The sequence below is a fragment of the Lepisma saccharinum genome, chromosome 3 (genome assembly GCF_977018435.1).
Source record: "Lepisma saccharinum chromosome 3, izLepSacc3.1, whole genome shotgun sequence".
NCBI lineage: Eukaryota > Metazoa > Arthropoda > Insecta > Zygentoma > Lepismatidae > Lepisma > Lepisma saccharinum.
The window spans coordinates 82,849,954-82,871,933 of NC_139231.1; the positions used below are offsets into that span (position 1 = coordinate 82,849,954).

The 21,980-nt window shown below is 36.0% G+C and overlaps 1 protein-coding gene across 2 annotated transcripts in view; it reads left to right on the forward strand.

Moving 5' to 3' along the window:
- LOC145985192 (integrin alpha-PS3-like) overlaps nucleotides 1-21,980 on the forward strand; it is a 93,528-nt gene that overhangs the window by 35,771 nt on the left and 35,777 nt on the right. For both annotated transcript variants that reach the window (XM_083118914.1, XM_083118915.1), the window contains exons 12-17: nucleotides 1,313-1,486; nucleotides 2,337-2,479; nucleotides 4,507-4,636; nucleotides 10,409-10,556; nucleotides 19,044-19,272; nucleotides 21,111-21,274. In XM_083118914.1, the coding sequence (XP_082975040.1) occupies nucleotides 1,313-1,486; nucleotides 2,337-2,479; nucleotides 4,507-4,636; nucleotides 10,409-10,556; nucleotides 19,044-19,272; nucleotides 21,111-21,274 (988 nt within the window). The remainder of the gene's footprint in view (nucleotides 1-1,312; nucleotides 1,487-2,336; nucleotides 2,480-4,506; nucleotides 4,637-10,408; nucleotides 10,557-19,043; nucleotides 19,273-21,110; nucleotides 21,275-21,980) is intronic.

A 21,980-nucleotide genomic window follows, 5' to 3' on the forward strand; every position in this document is an offset into this window, starting at 1 on the left:
ACCAACACAGTTTTCATTTCCAGTTCAAGATTTAAGGATAACATATTTTGTTTCTTGAAATGTCACCGATCTACATTTTACCAAAAGCAAACTATGTGGTCATGTCTTGATTTCTCTTTCACACAGTCAATGATGATTTCAGTTTTTCACTTAAAGTTAATCGTTCGCATTTCTGTGCCATAGCAACACATGTGCCACATACTTTTCAAGATAAAAGCAGTGTGCACTTTTAAAACAAGAAGTTTGACCACTTAGGTACTCCTAAAGCATGAGACATAAATATGAGGGTTGGTCATAAAGTCTTTATTATTGTAGTGAAAAACAAGACTGAAGCCAATGTTTCTGTTTTTCACATGTCCCTCTAGTGTCAGCCCACCAGAACTAGCCAGCACCATAGTCCTGCGGAATGCTGCTGGAGCGTCGCTTCCAAGATGCACCCCCAGTGGAGACAGTGGAAGTTCGCTCCGTGATTAGTTTCCTGTTTTTGAAGGGGAATAACGCGAAGGCCATCCATGCGGAACAGATCAGTGTGTATGGTGAAAATGCCCCATCCTATGACAGTGTGGTAAAGTGGTGCAGACACTTTCAATGCGGAAGCACACGGCGTTGCCACCTCCAAAAAAGGAGAAGGTACAGAAGTCATCGGGAAAGGTGATGCTGAGCATTTTTTTGGGACTGCCAGGGCATGCTGCTCACAGATTATGCCCGGAAGGGTCAAACGATCACAGGAAGATACTACCAGGACCTTCTGACCAAGTTACGGGAGGCCATCAAATCAAAGTGCCGAGAAAAACTCTCCAAGGTTGACACATGCAGCTGCATTGGGCTTCAAAATTCTGCCCACCCACCCTATTCACCTGACTTAGCACCCAGTGACTTCTTTCTCTTCCCTCGCATGAAGAGCCCACTGCGTAGAAGGTGTTTCCAAGACGACAACGAGGTGATTGCTGAGATGGAGCAGTTTTTCGGCGGCCATAGTGGGGACTTCTACAACCAGGGACTTCACCAGCTCATCCACCACTGGGAGAAGTGCGTCGCTATGTGTAGTGTATATGTAGAGAAGGACTAGCCCCACCCCAGGCATTCATGACACCAGCTCAATTTCATCACAACGATAATAAAGACTTTATGACCGATCCTCGTACATCTGGCTGCCACCAAATCATCACAACTAGACAGCATTCCCAATATTGTAACATTGTTACCCCTAGGAATTCACATTTTTATTTTTTTAAAGCTATCCCTTTCAATTTTGGCATTAGCGAAATGTATCTTTTTAAAATATTAATATAATATTCTTTCTATATTTCAGACATTGCAGTTGGGTCTTTCTTGTCGGGTCACACTGTTGTACTGAGATCTCGGCCTATTGTTAGGATAGACACAATGAATTCAAATTCTAGAATGAAGTTGAGCAAAGAAACTACACATTTTAATACCACTGTATGCTTTAGATATGAAGGAAAATACATTCCAGAAAGAATAGGTATGTATATTATTTGCAAAAGGAAAAATATATGTATGTGTAGAACCTGTTTTCTACCACAGATATCCAGACAACAGCAAAAGAAAGCCACACAAAGATTCACTTGAGTCTATAAAATGAATTCTAAAATGATGTAATTTTGTCAAGTTTGAAATATCATGGAGGCTACGTTGAAAATATAGTATTTTTTGTTGTTTCTTTTTTTTTAAAAAAAAAATGACTTTACTGGTTCAGGCCAATAGTTCTGCACAGCCTAAACATTTAGATACATTTAAATTCCTCTGCTATGGTCATATGAAAGGGAAGAGTTTAATAGATCCAAATCCCTCCTATTGATTGAGTAAACATTTTGCCCTACTTAAATAATCACATTAACAAGCCTACAAAACACAAATATATTATTAAAGTTCAGTGATCTGAATTTCTTTATAACCTCAGATTAACTACATTATGGAAAAATAAACTATTACTGGAAAACATGATAAAAGAAAACAATGATAGTAATTTGTTAAATTGAAAATAAAACCCTAACATTAACGAAGATAAAATGGTAAAACTAAGGCTGTTATTATAACATGCCACGGAGGCATATAGAGGGCGTGGAGGTAGGGCTCCACACATTCTTGAATCTAAGCCACAGTGGAGCATGTGGTGAGCAACATTCTCTGGCTCTCCTTACCCCCACCAAGGTACCCATTGATTACAGGCTGTGTGAATGTATGCATGAGAGAGAGGGGGTTATTTAAGTAAGTTAATTAATTCTTGTTTACATAGTAATTTTATTCATATCATTAATCATTGTATTTTAACATTTTTCTTATAAAGTTTTACTTCTCTTCTCCATAACTAGAAATAGAAGTAGTTGTAGAACCAGACCCTAGGCACAGACGAGCCCTCTTAGATGTCAATGGAACATTGTCACGGATTCATAGTTATCCCTTATCTCTAATTAGAAGTGATACATCATGTAGAACGTTGCATCTGCAACTTCAGGTAAGTTTAGATAAATCTCAAACTTAAAATTAGATAAATAATATTATTTTTTAACTCTAAAGTTCATGCAGGTAATGTAAAATTTGGCAGAACAACTATTATCTTATTGGGATGTTCATGAAATTTACTAAAAGACAGCTGGAACAAGTGACTATAATATTCATGAAGTTAGATTTCTTCTTGGAGTAAATGGCCAGGATTTCACAGGAAGTGACATTTTGACAATACGCCTCCCAAGAAGTGCAAGTAAAAGAAGGAGGAGGAGAAAAATGAAATCTAAAACAAAAAAATATCTTTTGCTGAATCACTAGTACCACCACAATGAATCATGTGGATAAAATACTTCTAAAATATACCACAGTTACATACCTACAATTGCATAGTAATGTTAAAATCATTTGAAAGTTCATTGTAAAAAAAAATGTATTATACAATACCAAGAAAGCAGTGTTGCCATCAATTTCCAAACATCGGTTCAAGCAATGGGGGCTATGCATGCTATGTACTTGTATGCTAGTGTCATAAAAGACCACTCTAATGTAACATTTTTTTCAATATTTTGTAAAATATTTTTATTATGGAAATTTTTACTTTGGGGTGCCCTCTGCAACACAGCCACATATGTATATGTGTACACACACCTACAATGATTACCTATGAAGTGTAAGTTATTAGTACACTACTTAGCTAGAAGTAATAGTCGACACCAACCCTTCTTTTTTCTTAACAATGTATAATACATATTATTTACAATCATCTATCAAACAACTTTCAATAGATCTTAGCATAACTGTAGCACGGTCATAATAGTACTATGTTTTAGATTTCTTCTATTCACTTTGATTTCTTGCACGAGCTGTATTGGCTCACCCATGATGGATAGACAAATAGGTAGGTGCAACTGCATAGCTCTAAGTTAGGCTTTGTAGTTATGATGTAATCTGAGCAACCAAGAAGCAGAAGAGGGATATTCTAGTCTATACAGCACTGATTTACAGAATTATGGGTTTTCTTCCATCTATGCACACTGTGAAAGCACTTGTGCCTAATTGTGCTGTTTATAGTTGTACAGTTGTTAAAAATCTAGCTGAAGTTGTTACTAGAGAAAATGAGCAGTCTGTGCCATTTGGCGTTATTCAGTACTTCATCATGAGTCTTGAGTTTTTGTTTAAGTCCACTTTATACACAGATAGGATAACCAGAATTTGACATCCAGTTTAAATAGGGATCCAAACCACTGATCACAAGGCAACTAGACCCCAGTATTTCATCACATCAAGAACTTACAAAAAGTTGTGAAGTTAAAAGAAAATTAATGAACAATTTGAAGAAAGTATGTACATATTTCTGTCATGTAAAAAATGTCAAGGAACTCTAATTCTAACAAGGAATATTAGTAAAATTGACATTTATTCTTCTTCCAACTATGCTTCATAGGAAGGGGATTTCAAAATTTCATCTCCCAAAATAAAGCCAATTTCAAGTATCTATGGTAAAAACTTATCACAATTATCATTTTATATTTTTCTTGTACATCATTCCACATCTGCAAAGTGAAAATTCCACTTTTCACGTATAAAATGGCCCAGCTCACTAAAAGCATTAAATAAAGAAATGAGAACTAACAGAAATTGTGAAAAAAATTTTTGCATCAAGTACTTCACCAATTGATCATTACTTTTGTGATTAATTTACACAGATAGAAATGCCAACAATTTTCCAGACACATTATGCCTATAAATACTCAGTAATTCAGTGCAGAATTTTTTGTATGGTTATTGTTTTATAAATGCATAATTTGTGTACCATGTTTATTGCAAACAAAAATGTCTACATGTGCAATTTCTTTTTCTAGTTAAAACCTACCAGTGTCATAGTTACGTTTATTAGTTAAGGAGGTTAATCAGCCATTTTTGTTCCTTACTGAATGCCAAATCAGTACAAAAATCCCTGTGATTTATCACTGTCAATAAAAAATATCAGTAAATTGCATTTAATATGTCGACAATTGCTTTACTTGTTTCCAGAAAGAGAATCAGCAGTTCCTTAACCCCATTGCCATTGAAGTTGAACCATTTATAAAAAGAAGAGATGACGGTCTAAGAGATACTAGTATTTGGATAAGAGAAAAAGAGGAGACTAATGAAGAAATAGCAGGTACAGTGATTAAGATTATTCTGATATTGCCCAGTCTGGGAAAATTTGCAGTTGTTACAGGATAGTTAAAATATATACGAAAATTCCTGTAATTTATATCCATTTTGGTAAGACAGGCCAGGTAATGGTAAAAAAAAAAAGGTGATACATGATGTAAGGTTGAATTTCAGGATAGGGTGTAAGGTGAATGGATTTTTTCAATACATCCCTAACAACAGAAATTTACTCCTAACTCCATAATTTGCATATTTTCATTAATATATTAAAGATGTTTTTTCAAACACATTGAAACTTACTAAAATAACAACAATGTTCTTCCACACTTAGCATACATTATTTACTAAAATTTTATTGCATATTGGGATACTTTAAATGGAAAATCTTTACCAATGATTTGAAGAAAGTGCAGTGATTTACACATGATCTCTTTTACATAAAAAAATCTATAATCCTAGCTAGCACAAAACAAGGACTTGATTATTGCCTATTAATTCACCATGAGCCAGTCAATGGATCAGCTAACTTAGGCAATACCTGTTATTGTTCCAAAGTACCACATGCAATTTGGCCTTTCTAATGGCACAGTGGTAAACATCATTTCCTTGTAATCAAGGGATGCCAGGTTTGATCCCCAGTGGGTCGGATTCCACTTTAAACTCTAGGTCTAGTACCAATCACCCTATCTGAGAATAAAGTGCAATTAACACAAGCTTAAAATTACTTGAAGTGTGGATTTCTTGAAAGTGACATCACAAATGCAGTTTGAAAGCAGCAATTAAGCAAGGAAGGTGTGTGTAGGGTGGAATTTGTTTTTATAAAATTGAAGACAGGAATTTTCAGAATTTCCCAGCACCTTGAAAGTATCAAATTGTACACACTATTTCTCCCTAAAGTGATTACTTTCACTTCTCTGGTATGAAATCTGTCCTAAAAGAAATAACTGACATTTATAGTGAGGAAAATTTCGAGGGTTAACCAGTTTTAATACATGACCATTTGAAATTTCTCAACAGTGTTCAACAATGAAAGATCTCATTTTTAACATTATTCAAATATGGTATCCGGAAGTGAAAATAACTTGCCAGAAGCTGGTATCGTTCATGTCTAAATATATTGGACAAGTAATTCTATGCATGGTAACCATTTCATAGTGCAAAGCACGTATTAGTAACGCTCTCGTAAAGTAATAAGTATGGGTGCAGATTTGTTGGCACTAAAAACCGATAAAACTCCTAGGCAAATGGGCACCACTATGATAAAAAGATGCATACTTCTGTTCTTTGGGCTGATTGTGACTATGATGGTAGATGAAATTAGAAAAAAATACTTTAAATAAAAAGAAAGCATACCTATTACTGTGAAGAGGGCTCCCACGTAGCATAGTGGTTAGTGCTCTAGCTTTGGAGCGAGTGGTCCTGCTCCCTGTGGGAACCCCCAAAATTTCAGGTTGACCCAGCATCGTGAGGACAATTGAGGAGTTACTTGAAAAGAAGTTGTGGCGGTCTCCGGTCTCCAAAGCAAAAAAACAGCAGCGATGGGACTCTATGTGCAGACCATGGGTCACCCAAATAAAAATTACTTGGTAGGCCCTGGCCCTTAGAGGGCTGAAATTGTTTGTAGTATCATTAATGTGAAGAACGTCGAAATTATGGATACATTCAGTGCTTTCGCATAATTAATCAACCCCACCAAAAATTCCAGGTTCAAATCCTGGCCTGGGCTTCAGTGTTTAATTTCATTTCATTGTGAGTATCCATAAATTTCATTTAGTGGTGGGCATGGGTGTTTCTCTGCGAGTGTCCCTTCTTCAATTTCATCTAACCATCATTCGTGCTCATCATTACAATTTACCTAAAGAGGCACAAAAGTAAAGCAAAATAAGGAAAGCAGGAATAAAAATATGTTTGAGAATAGTCTTATTGCTGGCACAATCAATCATTTGCCTCTTATTACTTGTGGCTGCTTACTTGTGTTTTCATTTCGGCTTTTCGAGGTGAGCAATTCGCAACACAGGATTGGTGTCCATCTTTATTTAGTCCCTTATAGGGTGATATTCCAAGCACTTCAGATTTTAAACAGCACTCGTAACACTCTCATGAAAAAATAAAGTGCAAATTTATCTACCTCAAATTTGTCTTTTCAATAACTTTAGCTACTTCTTGTCAGAAGGAAACAGAAAATAAATATCAGTTTTTTAAAATTATATTTTAGTAGTTTCAACATATACTTGCAGACAGATTTATTTCTCACAAAAAACAAACTAATATAATTAAAAAATACACAAGCATATTTCACTTCAGGCCTGTAGGCAGAATTGATCTCCACGGTGGGGGGGGGACATCATGGGTTATCAGTGGAAGCTTTATAAAGCAAGTTCATTTTTAAAAGTTTAACAGTATTATATGTGTGTGTGTGTGGGGGGGGGCTATAAGTTAATATAGGACACAGAAAATGTAGAAATATCACTCAAATGAATAAAGTTATTTTATCAATATCCCATTCATAGCTGAAGCCAGGGAAATATTCTAATTACTTCCTGCTACTATGACTTCAGTTCGTAAATCAGATGAACGATTGTGATATTTGTTCTTTTTATTCTGTGAATTTAACCTTTAACAAGTCTTGATAAAAATAATATCTGCTGTCTATATTTTCAATAATAACTGCAAATACATTTTATAAATCAGTTTTACCAAATTTAAGAGGGGTCTGAGCATCCCCTGCCCCCTACCTGGCTACGACCCTGTTTCAATTTCTAAGCAGGTATGTCCTCCGTTTTCTGCGGCAACCTTTCATCCCTCTGATGTCAAACTTTACAGCTCTATCCATTTCCAAAAAGGAGCTTTATAAACAGACCTCTCAAGGCAGGCGGGGAGCAGGTCAACGGCCCTTGGGTCGGCATATTCCCCCGCATATGAATAGAAATAAAGATCTGGAGACATTTTATTTTTATTTCCTCACAAACCCTCCCAGAGAAGGAGCGTTTGCAGTCAACTATGTCAAAGTGCCAAGTTTCAAGTCAATGAAGTTATTCTTGTTTTAGACAGTAGTGCATGCGGGTGTGTAGAATCGCAATTATGGGAAGAAATGAAATGTGGAAACGGGGACAAATTTCGTAAATTTTAATCAGGATTCCAAAAGGATATAAAAAAAGGAAAGAAAGGGAGATGCGTTTTTAAAAAGCCAGAAAGGTGCTTTCGAAAAATTGTTACTACCTCTAAATACAGTTTGCTTTAATTTCACCACGATCGATAAACTGAAATAATGGTGAAATCCTGGGGTTTAGTGTTAGTGTTGTTGTTGGTGATACAGTTGCAGCCATGTGTGCCAGTGGCGGTGGTGATCTTAAATTTAACTATTCTGCGAGCCAGGTGGCAATGTAGGAATAAATTGCGAGGAAGAGTGTATTTCATCTTCTGCACCAGATGATAGATTAGTTCTGCTTTTGCTTCTAGACTCAGGTGAGTGGCTGTCGGTTTTAAACAATAAATTTGCAGTACATGGCTGCGATATCATATATATATATTTGGGAGTTGGGGGTTTATAGCGCAGAAATAAGGTATCAATCAGCAAAAGTCATTAAGGAAAGTTGTTTGCCTTGATGTCACCTTCCTCTACAGGGTTTCAAACTTTAGATTTCATTGGTGGTAAAAGGGGATATAGTACGAACACGTGCGTGGGTATAACAATAGATAATAACTACCAGTACATGATACTAATATCCATGTTTGCTTTAACGTAGAATTTTACGAGAAACTGATGATGTCGATATTTCCACTTTTCATAATAGAGGGGCCTCGCGGATATAGTTCGCACAGGGCCTTGCGTTCCCTAATGGCGGCCCTGCCACTAGCACTAGAGGTACATCAAGTTTCCTCACTGCACAAACACTCAACAGGAAAAAGAAAGAAATTCACTATAGAAATAGCTAAGTGTATTTTTAAGCTTTGAAAAAGCAAACAACATGCTGGATATGACCAAAAATTGGCTAAAATATCCTCAATCACAAAGAAATGTTTAAATATGCTTACATATCGCCTAATGAAGCACCATAATCAGTTTTTCACATGAATTTCTTAACATTTCAGAACAGATTTGTTTGCTAGCACTGCAAGCAAAGTATAGTTTGAATAATAATTACTCCAATCCAGATCATACTTGAAACGCATGTGATTCAATTTCATCTTTCAGACAAGGCCTGGATGAAAGCCTTCCACTCGTAGCTCCCACAGAGAGATTGAAATTTATTTTCTTTGTTAAGTCCACTTTATGGCCAGATAGGCTAATTGAGACAGACCCTACAGTTTAAAGCGAGATTTAAAAAAAACATGCTCCACAGGGAATCAAACTCAGGAAACTTTGATTACAAGGCAATAGGATAACACTGTGCCAGGTCTGAAAGGTCCAGGGACTGAAATAAGAGAGTAGTCCATTTATACACAGTCAAGGTGTTGCCAATGATAACTGACAAGAAATTCGTTCGTGTAAAAGGGATCTTCGTAGTTGGAAAACTTAGTGAAGAGGACATTGAAAAGAGGGAAGAAAGAAACTCTGGGATGTGGATATCTAATAGCTGATAGATAAGTGGACAGAGAGAACAGGGTATTGAGTATCAATGAGGACCCAAGATATATATAAGCATGTCCCGCTTATACATATAATAAAAGAAAAAATCACAACTTTTTTATTTACCAATATTTTTTGTCCAAACTTTGTACAAACATGTAACAACTCAATTTTTTTTACAAATCAAGAAAACTAGCACACTTCTACATGTGAACCGTTACTGGCACGGCAAATGTCAAACCGGTTGTCAGCCTCAAGCCACACGTTTTGAAGCATGTGCGGGGTAATGGAGCTTACTGCAACCACAATTCTTTCATGCAAGTCTTGCAAATCTCTAACCAGTGTACAGTAAACTTTGTCCTTAACACACCCCCACAACAAAAAATCACACACAGTGAAGTCTGGTGACCGTGGGGGGACATTCAATAAAATCCAAACCTCTTCCTATCCATTTTCCATTTAAATGCTCATCCAGGAAGTCTCTAACAAGATTTGAGAAATGAACTGGTTTCGCGTAACTGTTTTTCCCATTTCTTTATTGAAATGTACGATGGAACTACTTCTTTAGCCCCAAAACCATAACGTGCACCAAATCGTCTCTGCACAAGTGTCGCAGACTTCACTTCAGACAACGTTAAAACACAAAACACCTTTTTCTTGTGGCGACCACATGACGAATGGCTACTGAGAAACTGATAATATCAGTTATCAATACATTTTGGCTACTACACATGCGCAACTACCACTGAATGTGTTACTAAAAAAAATTATGAGTCATTCTTTAAAATAAAACAACAATCACATCATTCTGACAGTTTGTTTAGAAGTTATGAATTTTTCTTTTATTATACATATAAACGGGACATGCTGTATATCAAATGGCAATCAGGTAAACACTTCACTTCCGTTCTTACGTAATAAAAGATGAACTCTGAAATCAGGAAATTGTAAAAATAGAAAATCCAATTACGCTTAAATCACTATGGTTGTTTTAATGTCTAATTACCAACAGAACTATGTCCTACCCTGAAAAGAGATAGTAGCACACTCTAATTTCATCAAGATCAGAGTTAACCCTACATGATATGATGAACAAGTGAATATTTGTTGTGTAGAACAACTTTTGCTTTGGAGGCCTAGGTACGAGTTAAATAGCTTACTGCATCTGTATTGGAATAATTATTATTGCTGTTATTATTTGAACAGATCTTGAAGCATTCTGCAAGTCATGTCCTGTGATGGACACTACATACATGGCTGCAAGGACATTCTCCATCCCTTTCTCAATTGGGTGCGGAGATGATGAAATATGTAACTCAGACCTAAAAGTTTCAGCTGCATTTGAAGGACTCAGGTATGTACACATGGAGCCATGGCTGTCTAACTGCCATGCAAGGAACAAAGGTTTGATTCCTGGGGTGGGTGATCAGAAGTCAGAATTTTTCCAGCTTTGCCCTTGCGAAACTGATGTAATTCTACTTGACTGTACTCTAGGCCTGGCATCTCTTGGCACTTCGTGAAATGTAAGATGAAGAGAATCCAGACCAACTTTCACAATTATAATTCATTTGAACATAAAATGATGATAGTTTTTCTTGTATGTATGTATTGCTTGCATTCTAGAATTATTTCTCTTGTAGTCTACGGTTATTACAAGCATAAAAACAATTTTTCGTTGTGACGTTTCAGGAGGACACACGCTCTCTTCATCAGACATTTATTTTTAGTTTGACAACAGATACAGTTATAATAATGGTTAAGAATTTTTTAAATAAGAAAGGGAATCCGTTATACAATGGATGTTGTCAATGTTACATTGTTGTAATATAGCAACATAACCAGGCCCGTTGCACCGGCGGCAAAAAGCCGAACAAGGTAAATTTCAGAATTCGTTTGTCTGTGCATGAACGAAGTCGCCACCAGTCGGCGCGACCATCGATGCTAAATCCTAAATTTCTCATTGAAAATGTAGTTTAAGTCTCTATTAATCAATAATAATCAATTGTACGTGATTTTATATTTTATTAATCGTCTTTCGCTTCTTAAACATGTACAATCAAAATCGTATTTTGTAGTCACTGTTTATTTATACATGACGTGACGAACCATCGTTCCATCATGGACGTCACATACGAATGTGATGTTTATTGATAAATCGACGAACTTGAAATCAAGAGCTTCAAGAATTACTCGAAATAAAAAGTACAACTAAAATGTGCTATACTGTGTGTCGTTCTAATCCAAGAAGGGGAATCCAGAGCTGATCTTTATAAAGGAAATCTTGAAAGGTTAGTTAGTTATGAATTGTGCTCACTCTTATGTGGGACATGTGTATTTACAGTGTAAAAATGATTTTGTTTATGGGGAAAAGTTGTCAAAGAGAATAATTCGGTTTTAGTATTGTTTCATTTAAGTAGAATGACACATGGGATCATATCATATGTTGATTATTAGTGTATATGTGAACGGGTAATGGTGCAGATTGTGTAATGTATTGATATTTACAAGTTTCACAGGAAACGAAGGCATCGTAAATACTGGAAATCACCATTGAAATAATTTGAAAGTTCAGAAAAACAATTTGTCCGTGTTAAAGATGCAGAAAATTGTAATGTGTGAGTACTAATGATGTATTGAAACGTATGTTGTTCGATTACTCGTGCTCCTAATCGCTGTTTCCGATTTTTTGTTTCCACATTGAAAACATTATAAACTTTAACAGATCATGGAAAGTTTCTAAATACTTAGGCGATGAAACCTACCAATATTTAGACGATGAAACCTATCACACTTAAAACGTACGGATTGTTACAACATAATCACATAGGAGCATAATTATAATGCTAAAATCCCTCAAACCTACACCTAGCATAAACATATGCATTATAGTGATGGAAATACAGTTATCTACATAAAAGTTCATCAATGTGTACTTATATACCTACATGAATAGAATGCGATTCAGCTTTAGTTCAAACGTACAGTTCCCTTATTTCCTTCAGATTCATGTTGCATCTTACTATATTTAACTCTTTGGTGTAGAACCCAAGTTACATTAGCCCCGCTGCAGACACCAAATGTACTACTTGGCACCAAATCGACGAAGTATACGAGTTGGTGTTGCACCGTATAACTAACTAGACGGTTTAGTGCAAGGAGAATGAAAAAGTGCAGCGAACTAGACGGGGTTATTGTAAGTCAAAGTTGTTTCTTTTTTGGCACCAGTTAGGTTAGGTAGTAAGGTTCAGTGGGACATAACTGCTGAGTAGGTTCGGAAATTTAGTTCAATGTCCCTCTTCTACAATAACAGTAATTTTTGTATTTGCATTGTCCCACACTTTATGGTTCCAAGCAAAGAATGTAACTTACAATGAGAAATAATGTAAAAATTGAGTAAATATGAAGAAATTGAACATATTACATTAAATAAATTATTTACAAGCAGGTAAGTAACATTTCCCCCAATATAATGGACCTTCTTTCATTTTATACATGGCTATTCTTGTATGGTCTCAATTCAACAGAAACTAACAATGATCCAGTAAATGGATGTTCCTTTAAGTATATTTTCTTTGTGATGGCAAGCTTTTTCCTCACATCACAAATGACTATGCACCATGGAAAATATCTCTTTTGAATGACAAAAAAATGGAAAATATGTAAATCTTGTTGCATTATGTTGTATTATTACATGTTTCTAAAATAATTTATTTTCTCTTACAGCTCTGATATGCATGGAAAGAAATATGGCAACAAGATATTATTCACAAAACTTAAAGAATAAAGAGTATGTGGAGTGCAAGAAACAAGTTCGTGTATGATGCATTCCCAGATGTAGAACCAAGTAAGTACATTGCAATGTGGATTGCGAATGTCGTCAATGCTGTCTTCACTTTGCTCACTTGCTTCACCAACATTTGCCCCCGTGGCATGCCACTAGCATATACTGTTTTCTTCTAAATTCTCAAAAGAGGTACTAGTGATATGATCTAAATCATTCAATCTTACAATTTTGGACGTTATTTCAATGCTTTTCATGTGTGAAAAATTTCGTAGGAAATTTAAATGGGACGCTGGAAGTTACTTTTAGATTATTTAAAATATGATTTTAAAATTTTATTGTTCTGTTTAAAGTCTTATATTTTTATAAAGAAGTCTGGAGGACTTCAATGCATTGTCATATGTTAAGCAAAGAATATTAATTGTCAATGTTTCAATAAATACATGTACCTGTATAACAATGTGTTTGTTTATTATCCCTTTCATTTGTTACTAGCAATAATATATTATGTTTTACTTTTCTACGGGAATGTTTCTGAGAATTCCACGAGAAATAGAACATGTCACCATAGTGAGTTAGTTGTAAATGGTTTATTTGATGGACTTTCATTAACAGTATTACGGTAGCATTGAATACAGTGGAAATTAATTGATCTAGGATTTTTAAGACTTATTTCAGTCTTTTATTCTAGATTCCATGTATATTTAATGTTAACAATATAATTTACATAATGGCACTGAACTAGTTTCCATGTTGTATTTTCCAAAATATTATTTCATCTACAGAACACTGAATGTAAGTTATCATAGAAATTAACTGTAGTGTAAAATATTTACTTTTATGTACAGCATAACATAACCCCTGGTTCTACAGCATCGTTTCTCAACCTATAGGGTGCGACCCACTCCTGGGTTCTGAGGGGACATTTGGTGGGTCGGGAAGTTGGGCTCGAAACTTTGTTTACTGGGTCTTAAAAACCCATTACATTAAATTACTTAGATATATTGTTTTAACAATTTAAATTCAGGCCGTGTTGTTGTAAAAGAGGACTTCGATGTTAGCAAATATGTGATTATAAACTGGGTGCACACCCCTACAAAGTAATTCCGCTGGTGCCCATCTTATGGGTCCCATGAAGTGTAATATTACTCAAGGTGGGTCCCCGACTGAAAAAGGTTGAGATCCACTCCTCTACAGCACTGGAAGGACCTTGGCCTATCTCCTGACTGCCAGTCTGCCTCCCACAACCCTATCTAGAGGTGTGGAGATCTTCAACAGCAATGGGATGATGTGGGGTCAGCACATCGAACACTCAGCTGTTATAGGAGATTTCCCAGACTGGGTTGCGCTACTCACTTGTAGGTCCCCAATTTTCTCAGGACGGTGGGTTGCCACCAGTCCTATACACAGGCTGAAAACCCAGAGACTGAACCAAGGTGGACTCAAGCTCGTAAGAAAAAACTGTGCGATGAAAGTCCTGTTAATATATTACATCACATTTTAAGTTTGGAAAACAAGTACTGGCTATATGTTTATATCTTTTATTCCAGTATATTTCATACCTACAAGCCCCCAGCCGATTTGTAATGGTTTCGTTAGATGAATAGCGCTAATGTTCCATTAGTAGTTCTTAATAATACGTTTTATGTTTTATTCTTATTTCCTGAGACAAAACCTTCCAATCCTGTATTTTGTTTCCTTGGCATTTTCAGCATCAAATGGGTACTTCACTGATATCAATTGCAGAGAAAGTGGATGCATTTGTCTTTCGTTTTATGAGTCCATAGACACTTGAATGGAATTTTCTACGTTGGTAAATCACAAATGTCTACATCTTGCGATTGAATATGGTACACAAGGGAGAAAATTACAGCCGATCCCCCTATAATACTAGACATTCAGTGATGGCACCAGAAACAGTTGCTGATATTAAGTGTGCTGTATCCTGCAGTTTGCCGCCCACGTTAAACTGTGCAGCAATTGTTATGAAGAGAAAGAGATAATTTGGGAAATATTGCAACATGGCTCGAGCACCCTTTAGAACACCTTGGGTAGCGCAATGATCCGCGCACCCCACCCTTCCATTCCTGCTTTTATTTTCTGCTAATAATTCGGATATATCTCGTAAGGTCATATTATTTATTTTATTTAAGTGCATAAAAATGTTCTACAAGGATAAATACCATTGTTCAGTTAATGCAGGGGTCCTGGGTTCGAATCCCTGTTAGAGCTTTCTTTGTCATCAATATTTCACAGCATCGTCACGATTAGCCTAAAATTGAAAAAATGCGACGCTAAATAAACAACGACGAGGGAGGGGTAAAACGCATTGACCTACGAACAAAGTAATCGCCGTAGAGTTTACACAAGATAAAATTGCGATTTGCCCAAAATGTCAGAAAAGCAACGCATAATAGAGAGAATACGAAATAAAAATACTTATTGCCACGGATAATACACGGACCATTTTTCATGCACAACGGAATGATTTACGTGCTGGAATTTCAGGAACTTGAAATTATATTCCTATGTTGTGTTTCTGGGCTACTAATACTGTATATCTCGTAACTTAGATGTAGAAATCATTCAAACGTAACATGCATTAACTGAACAACGGTATTTATCCTTGTAGAACATTTTTATGCACTTAAATGAAATAAATAATACGACCTTACGAGATATATCCGAATTATTAGCAGAAAATAAAAGCAGGAATCGAAGGGTGGGGTGAGCGGATCATTGCGCTGAGACGCATTCAACTGTCACTGCCAAGAGTAAGACGTGATTGGCGGAGAGGTTGCTATGACAACGCTTTAAGTTTCGAAGGCGCTGTAGGGTGGCTCCACATGCCATTTTTGGTATACGCACAGATTACAAAGGAGAGATAGGAAGTAAGCGATCTTGTTAATCTGTGACATAACTGTGAAAAAACAAAAGCAGTCTGTTTTATTTTTATTTCAGATAAAAATTTTGATCACATTATTTTTATTAAAAAAATATTAAGAATCCCAAATATCATCAGGCAATTCAAAATCATCATTGATTTCACAGAGTATCTTGATGTTTTCTGTTACATTAAATTTTTAAGGTGGTGGCTTACTTCACTTATGAAAAAGAAAACTCCATAGTGGGTCTATGTTACCATTTTCATTATTTAATTTATTCCAGTGTTGTTCTGCAATGAACAAAGCTTCCCAGACATTCATATCTATGTTTCCTGTTACTCTTTTTATAACCCTTCTCTTTTTAATCAAATGTTTCTCTTCGATTATGTGAGCTGACAAACCTGTTCTTGGGTTTAGATTTATAATGTCCAAATTGTGTTCGTGCCATCTTATTGCCATTTTCTTTGCTGTTGTCCTACATAATCCTTTGAACATGAACAACTTATATTATATATTCCTGTGGTTTTCACATCTGGAGGAGATATTCTCATTTTGTATTCATTAAATGTACATTCTAAACTTCTTGGTGATCTAAAAACAATTTTGAAATTAAATCTTCTAAAAATTTTTGCAATTTTATATGAGAATCCCTTGTGGAATGGAATGCAAACAAATTTCTTTTTAACAGATTTCTCATCTTTGTCCGTATTTCTCTTTTCCTTTAGTTTTCTTGCGACTTGTTTTTTGATTTGGTTTATTCTGTTAGTGTGAAAGCCATTTTGTACATTTAATGAATACAAAATGAGAAAATCTCCTCCAGATGTGGAAACCACAGGAATATATAATATAAGTTGTTCATGTTCAAAGGATTATGTAGGACAAAGAGCAAGGAAAATGGCAATAAGATGGCACGAACACAATTTGGACATTATAAATCTAAACCCAAGAACACGTTTGTCAGCTCACATAATCGAAGAGAAACATTTGATTAAAAAGAGAAGGGTTATAAAAAGAGTGACGGGAAACATAGATATGAATGTCTGGGAAGCTTTGTTCATTGCAGAACAACACTGGAATAAATTAAATAATGAAAATGGTAACATAGACCCACTATGGAGTTTTCTTTTTCATAAGTGAAGTAAGCCACCATCTTAAAAATTTAATGTAACAGAAAACATCAAGAAACTCTGTGAAAGCAATGATGATTTTGAATTACCTGATGATATTTGGGATTCTTAATATTTTTTTAATAAAAATAATGTGATCAAAATTTTTATCTAAAATAAAAATAAAACAGACTGCTTTTGTTTTTTCACAGTTATGTTGCTATATTACAACAATGTAACATTGACAACATCCATTGTATAACGGATTCTCTTTCTTATTTAAAAAAATTCTTAACCATTGTTATAACTGCATCTTTACTCAAACTAAAAATAAATGTCTGATAAAGGGAGCGTGTGTTCTCTTGAAACGTCACAACGAAAAACTGTGTTTTTATGGTTGTAATAACCGTAGACTACAAGAGAAATAATAAAATAAAAAGGAGAGTCTCAATCAATATTGACTTCTTTGGCCGAGTGGTTATCATAACATGCTACAATCTGGAGATTCTTGATCTGAAGTGCTCATCTATTTCATTGTGCATCTTCAATGTAATGATCAACCTAGATATGTGGATGTATAACAGCCAAAATACTTTACAAAAATGTGTATTTGTATTTTTGTTATTTACCACCACTTTTCTGCAACTTTTGGCAAACTGTGCTGATGAGGATGAGATGATTAAATGAAATTGATGAGAGGCACTCACAAAGAACCCCCATGCTCAGGTTGGAATTTGAACCCAGGAATTTTCGTGATGAGATAGATTCTAATACAAAAAATGTAATGTATTAAATTTAATACAAGGTTCCCACTTGAACTTGAAATGTATTTTCCCTGAGTTTTCCAGAATCTTCAATATTTTCCCAGAGTAGTCAATACACAGTGCAGTATTGTTTATTTTTTTTACAAAAGCCTTCATTTCCCTTCATAGCCATAACATCACTTCCACAGGACAAACACAAAATTTTAAAAAGGCAAGGGTAGTCTAAAAACTTCCTCAGAAACAGCGTAAAAGGAGTTTTTCTAAAAAATAAAAAAAAATTTTAAAAAAATTGGTAAACGACTGTCATGATCTACCAACATGGATGGATGATAAATCGTTGGGAAGGTTAAAACTCTGAGGGAATTAAAATCAGCACATGCAAGAAGAATGTGCCGAACACTTAATACAACATTACAAGTATGGCACAGCAGATGGTTCAGCCCTTGCAGCAAATGGCGATGTGAGAGACAGCTGTGTCAGATTCTAAGCAGAGTTAAGATGACTTATTCTCGGTGAGAGAAAACAAGAACAAGGTGAACGAAATCGCTATCTGCATTAGCAGACTTGGCGGTAGCATCAGCTGCTTCATTACCCTTGATGACTTCATGACTGGGGACCCAACAGAAGCAAACTAATTGTTTGTGTGTATCAGTAATATTACTAATAATTTTAGCCTTTTTTTATTATTTTTAATAATAAAAAAATACAATTTGTATGTCATAGTTTTGTGAAGTAAATGTCTAAATAAGCAGTTCATTATTAAAGTAAATCATATTGAATCACTTGCAATTTTGCATTGGCTCAGTTATCGGAATCAGTAAATTTTATAGCAGTAGTTTATCAGTACTGGGAAATACTTCATATCAGTTCACTTTCTGAAATCAAACTAAATGAAGAATCCCTGTGCACCTATAATGAAGGACTACGGTTACATATATTTATCTGAGTTAACACCTTTTCCAACTGGATTGCAGTGCACAAAATAACATTCCAAAAATACCACATATAGAACAAATATTTTCACACTTTTGAGAAACAGAAATTTACAAATGGACACAATATCAATTAATCTGTAATGGAAAATAAACATATGTTACAAGCCTATGTCTTCAAAGCAGCTTGTGTGAAGAAAATCAACAGGTAGGATAATATTCTAGCCCTTCAGATGTACTTCAATGTGACTCATTGATCAATTAGGTGATTTTCCCTGAGAATTTTACTTCTTTCGAATTCCCTGAAATTTCCAGGTTTTTTCAGGTGTGTGGGAACCCTGTAATAGTTATCTTCATTTTTTATTTATTTTAGTCAAATCAAAGGTGATAAAAACGTATTGATAATTGGATCCCGACGGTCCATGGAACTCAGAATACAGCTGAGTAACAGTGGAGAGCCTGCTTATCTTGCAACTGTATTGGTGACCATCCCATCGCCTATATACTGGGATTCCATTCCCGGTCAATGTTTTGAGATCAGAGGAAATGAATCATCAACAGCCAGCTGTGGGCTTGGAAACCCACTGGAACAGAACATGAATGTAAGAATGTTTGCTTTTCACTGCATGTATTTTATTTAGTGTAGAAGATGTTCAATTCCTTCTGCTAGTCATCCAACCTGAGGGTTTTTCTGTGGGTTTACTCAATTTTTTCATTTTTTCTGAATTTTATATAGCAGGGGGAGATTTATATCTACCAATTTCAATTGATAACCTTCTCTTAATGCAGAAATCTCTCATACTTAAGCAAATGCAAAACTTTTAACCAGTCTTAACTTACACATTCATCTGAACAGGTTCCATTCAGAAGATGCAGCAGGCACTACAACGGTCCAATTTGGATTGCCATCCACCCATGCCAGAGCAATACAACATAATGATGTGGATCAGACAATGGAGATCCAATGGCAGTGTACAGTACAAGAAATATCCAGGCCGGAGAAGGTATATTATCTTCTGTCATCCTGATGTTACTCAGTGCAATGCCTGCTGTTAATCCTGAATGGAACCTCTTCGGATGAACATCTGCATCACCACGATTCATGTTTGAACTGGTCAATGTTCAATAGCAGACTAATTGTGTGCAGTTTCAATGGACCACCACATTGGTCCATTCTTTTTCGAGAATGACACGGTGGACGGCAACCAGATAACTGAACATGTTACTAGACATTCCTTGTCCTTGTCCACCTCCAAAAAGATGGTGCCACACCCCCCACACACACTTTGCCACTGAAGTTCCTGACTTTCTTTTTGGGGAGAAATGGATTGGTCGCAGAGGACCCACCCCTTGTCCCGCAAGATCACCAGGCCTTACGCCTTGTGATTACTGGCTATGGGGACATGTCAAGACCCAGGTGCATGCATAGAAACCAACAGATCTTGACGACCTGAAGTTCAAGATACGTGATGTGATTCACTACATTCTGGACGAGCATGGTCAGAATGCAATTCTCGGATTCACACGAAGATTGCAAGAGTGTTTGGACATGAATGGTGCTCAGCTGGAGATCAGGTGATGAACTAAACCACATCAAACATTAACTCTGTGTCAAACAATATTTTGTTGTAATAAACCTATTACTTTAGGTTTTTAGAATCCTGCATGACTTTTAAAACACACTGTATACTAGGGATACGTGTTCAAATTATTTTCTTTCTGAATCCAGCACAACTTGATTTTTGAATGAATCCTAGCTGCAAATCTTAGATTTTGAGATTCATATCAGAATTTTGAATCTGGGATTTGAGACCCAAATCTTGAATTCTGGATGATACATGAACCCTGAATCTGATTATAATATCTGTATCTTCAATATGCAAATCCATTAAGATCTGATATCTAAATCTTCAAAGATTCAAATGTGCACATTGGGCCCCTGATTTTACCTTATTGAATTTTACATTTTAATCCCTTACCATGGTTATGCGGTCTACGGCATTGTGCTTAGCGCTCCGGCTATGAGACACACACAAGTTCGAGTCTCCTGGGGGAAGCTAACAACTTTTCTCCTGAGATTTCAGCCTGTGTATGGGACCCACCATCGTGAGGAAATTTGGGAGATGCGAATGAGTAGCGTAATCCGTTCATGGAAACCTACAACAACTGGGGGTTCATCCTGTTGACCACACGTCACCCTGTAACTGGTTGGATGATCTCCCATCTTCGCAGCCCAGCAGTCGGTAGGTAGGCCCTGGCCCTCATGGGCTGTTGCACCACGGGTTGTTGTTTTGAGTTGGTTGAATTTTATATTTTACAGCATTACATGTTCTTTAACCACAGACCACTGAAAATATAGAAACTTTAACATACTTTCTGTTATAAATAAACAACAACAATAATGTGCAAATTATTTTACAATTATTCTACTTTCTTTCAGAGGCCTCTCATCTTGTTGGTGGATGTTAGTCCCATAACTGAAGAAATACCTGATATTACTGTCTTAGTGCAGGCTACAACAGACAGCAACGAAACACGAGAGGAAGATAATGAAGTGGTCCTTCCATTGAAATTCAAAAATGTGGCTGACTTAGCAATTTTTGGGTAAGTTACTGAATAATTCCAAATTATTATAGGTGATGGATTATTCTTTTGGAGGTTGCATGTTCAAACCTGGGGGTTTTCTTTGGTTTTATGCAGTTACTGCAGGTAAATATTGTGACTGTCTTCAATGAAGGACACGGACATTTTTGTCACTTTCTTTCCACCACATTCAATCAGCCACCTGCTTGTCATGGTTAACCTTATAGTAGAGATAAGTGAAGTTAATTATTTATAAATTAGTCAAGCCATGTATAAGAATAGATGGATATGACAATGGTTTATGATCAACATTTAATATGCATTAAAACAAATTTCAGGTCGAGTCTTGGCCAGGGATATAGTCCAGTAATTCTTATAACGTTTTTTGTTTACCCCATCTAAGGGGAAACTAGTCATAAATCTTGGGGTGTAGTACAAACCAACAAAGTAAAGCTGGTTCCTAGTACAGAGCATTCCCTGACATTTGCTACGAGACTCAGTGGCAAACGGCCCGGCATCAGCGCTTGTCTTTCCTGGTGAACGGGGTCCGCAACAGTCGCTAGAGTCGGCTATTAAAATTACAGTTTTCATATTGTGTACTAACCTTGACTACAGAAGGTGTTGAAAATGATGTTCCTCTGCTGCAACACATTCCTGGCATCTCCGAAGGAAATTGGCATATACACGTGCAAGTTCGTCTACTGTAATTCTCCCGATTTCTCGTACA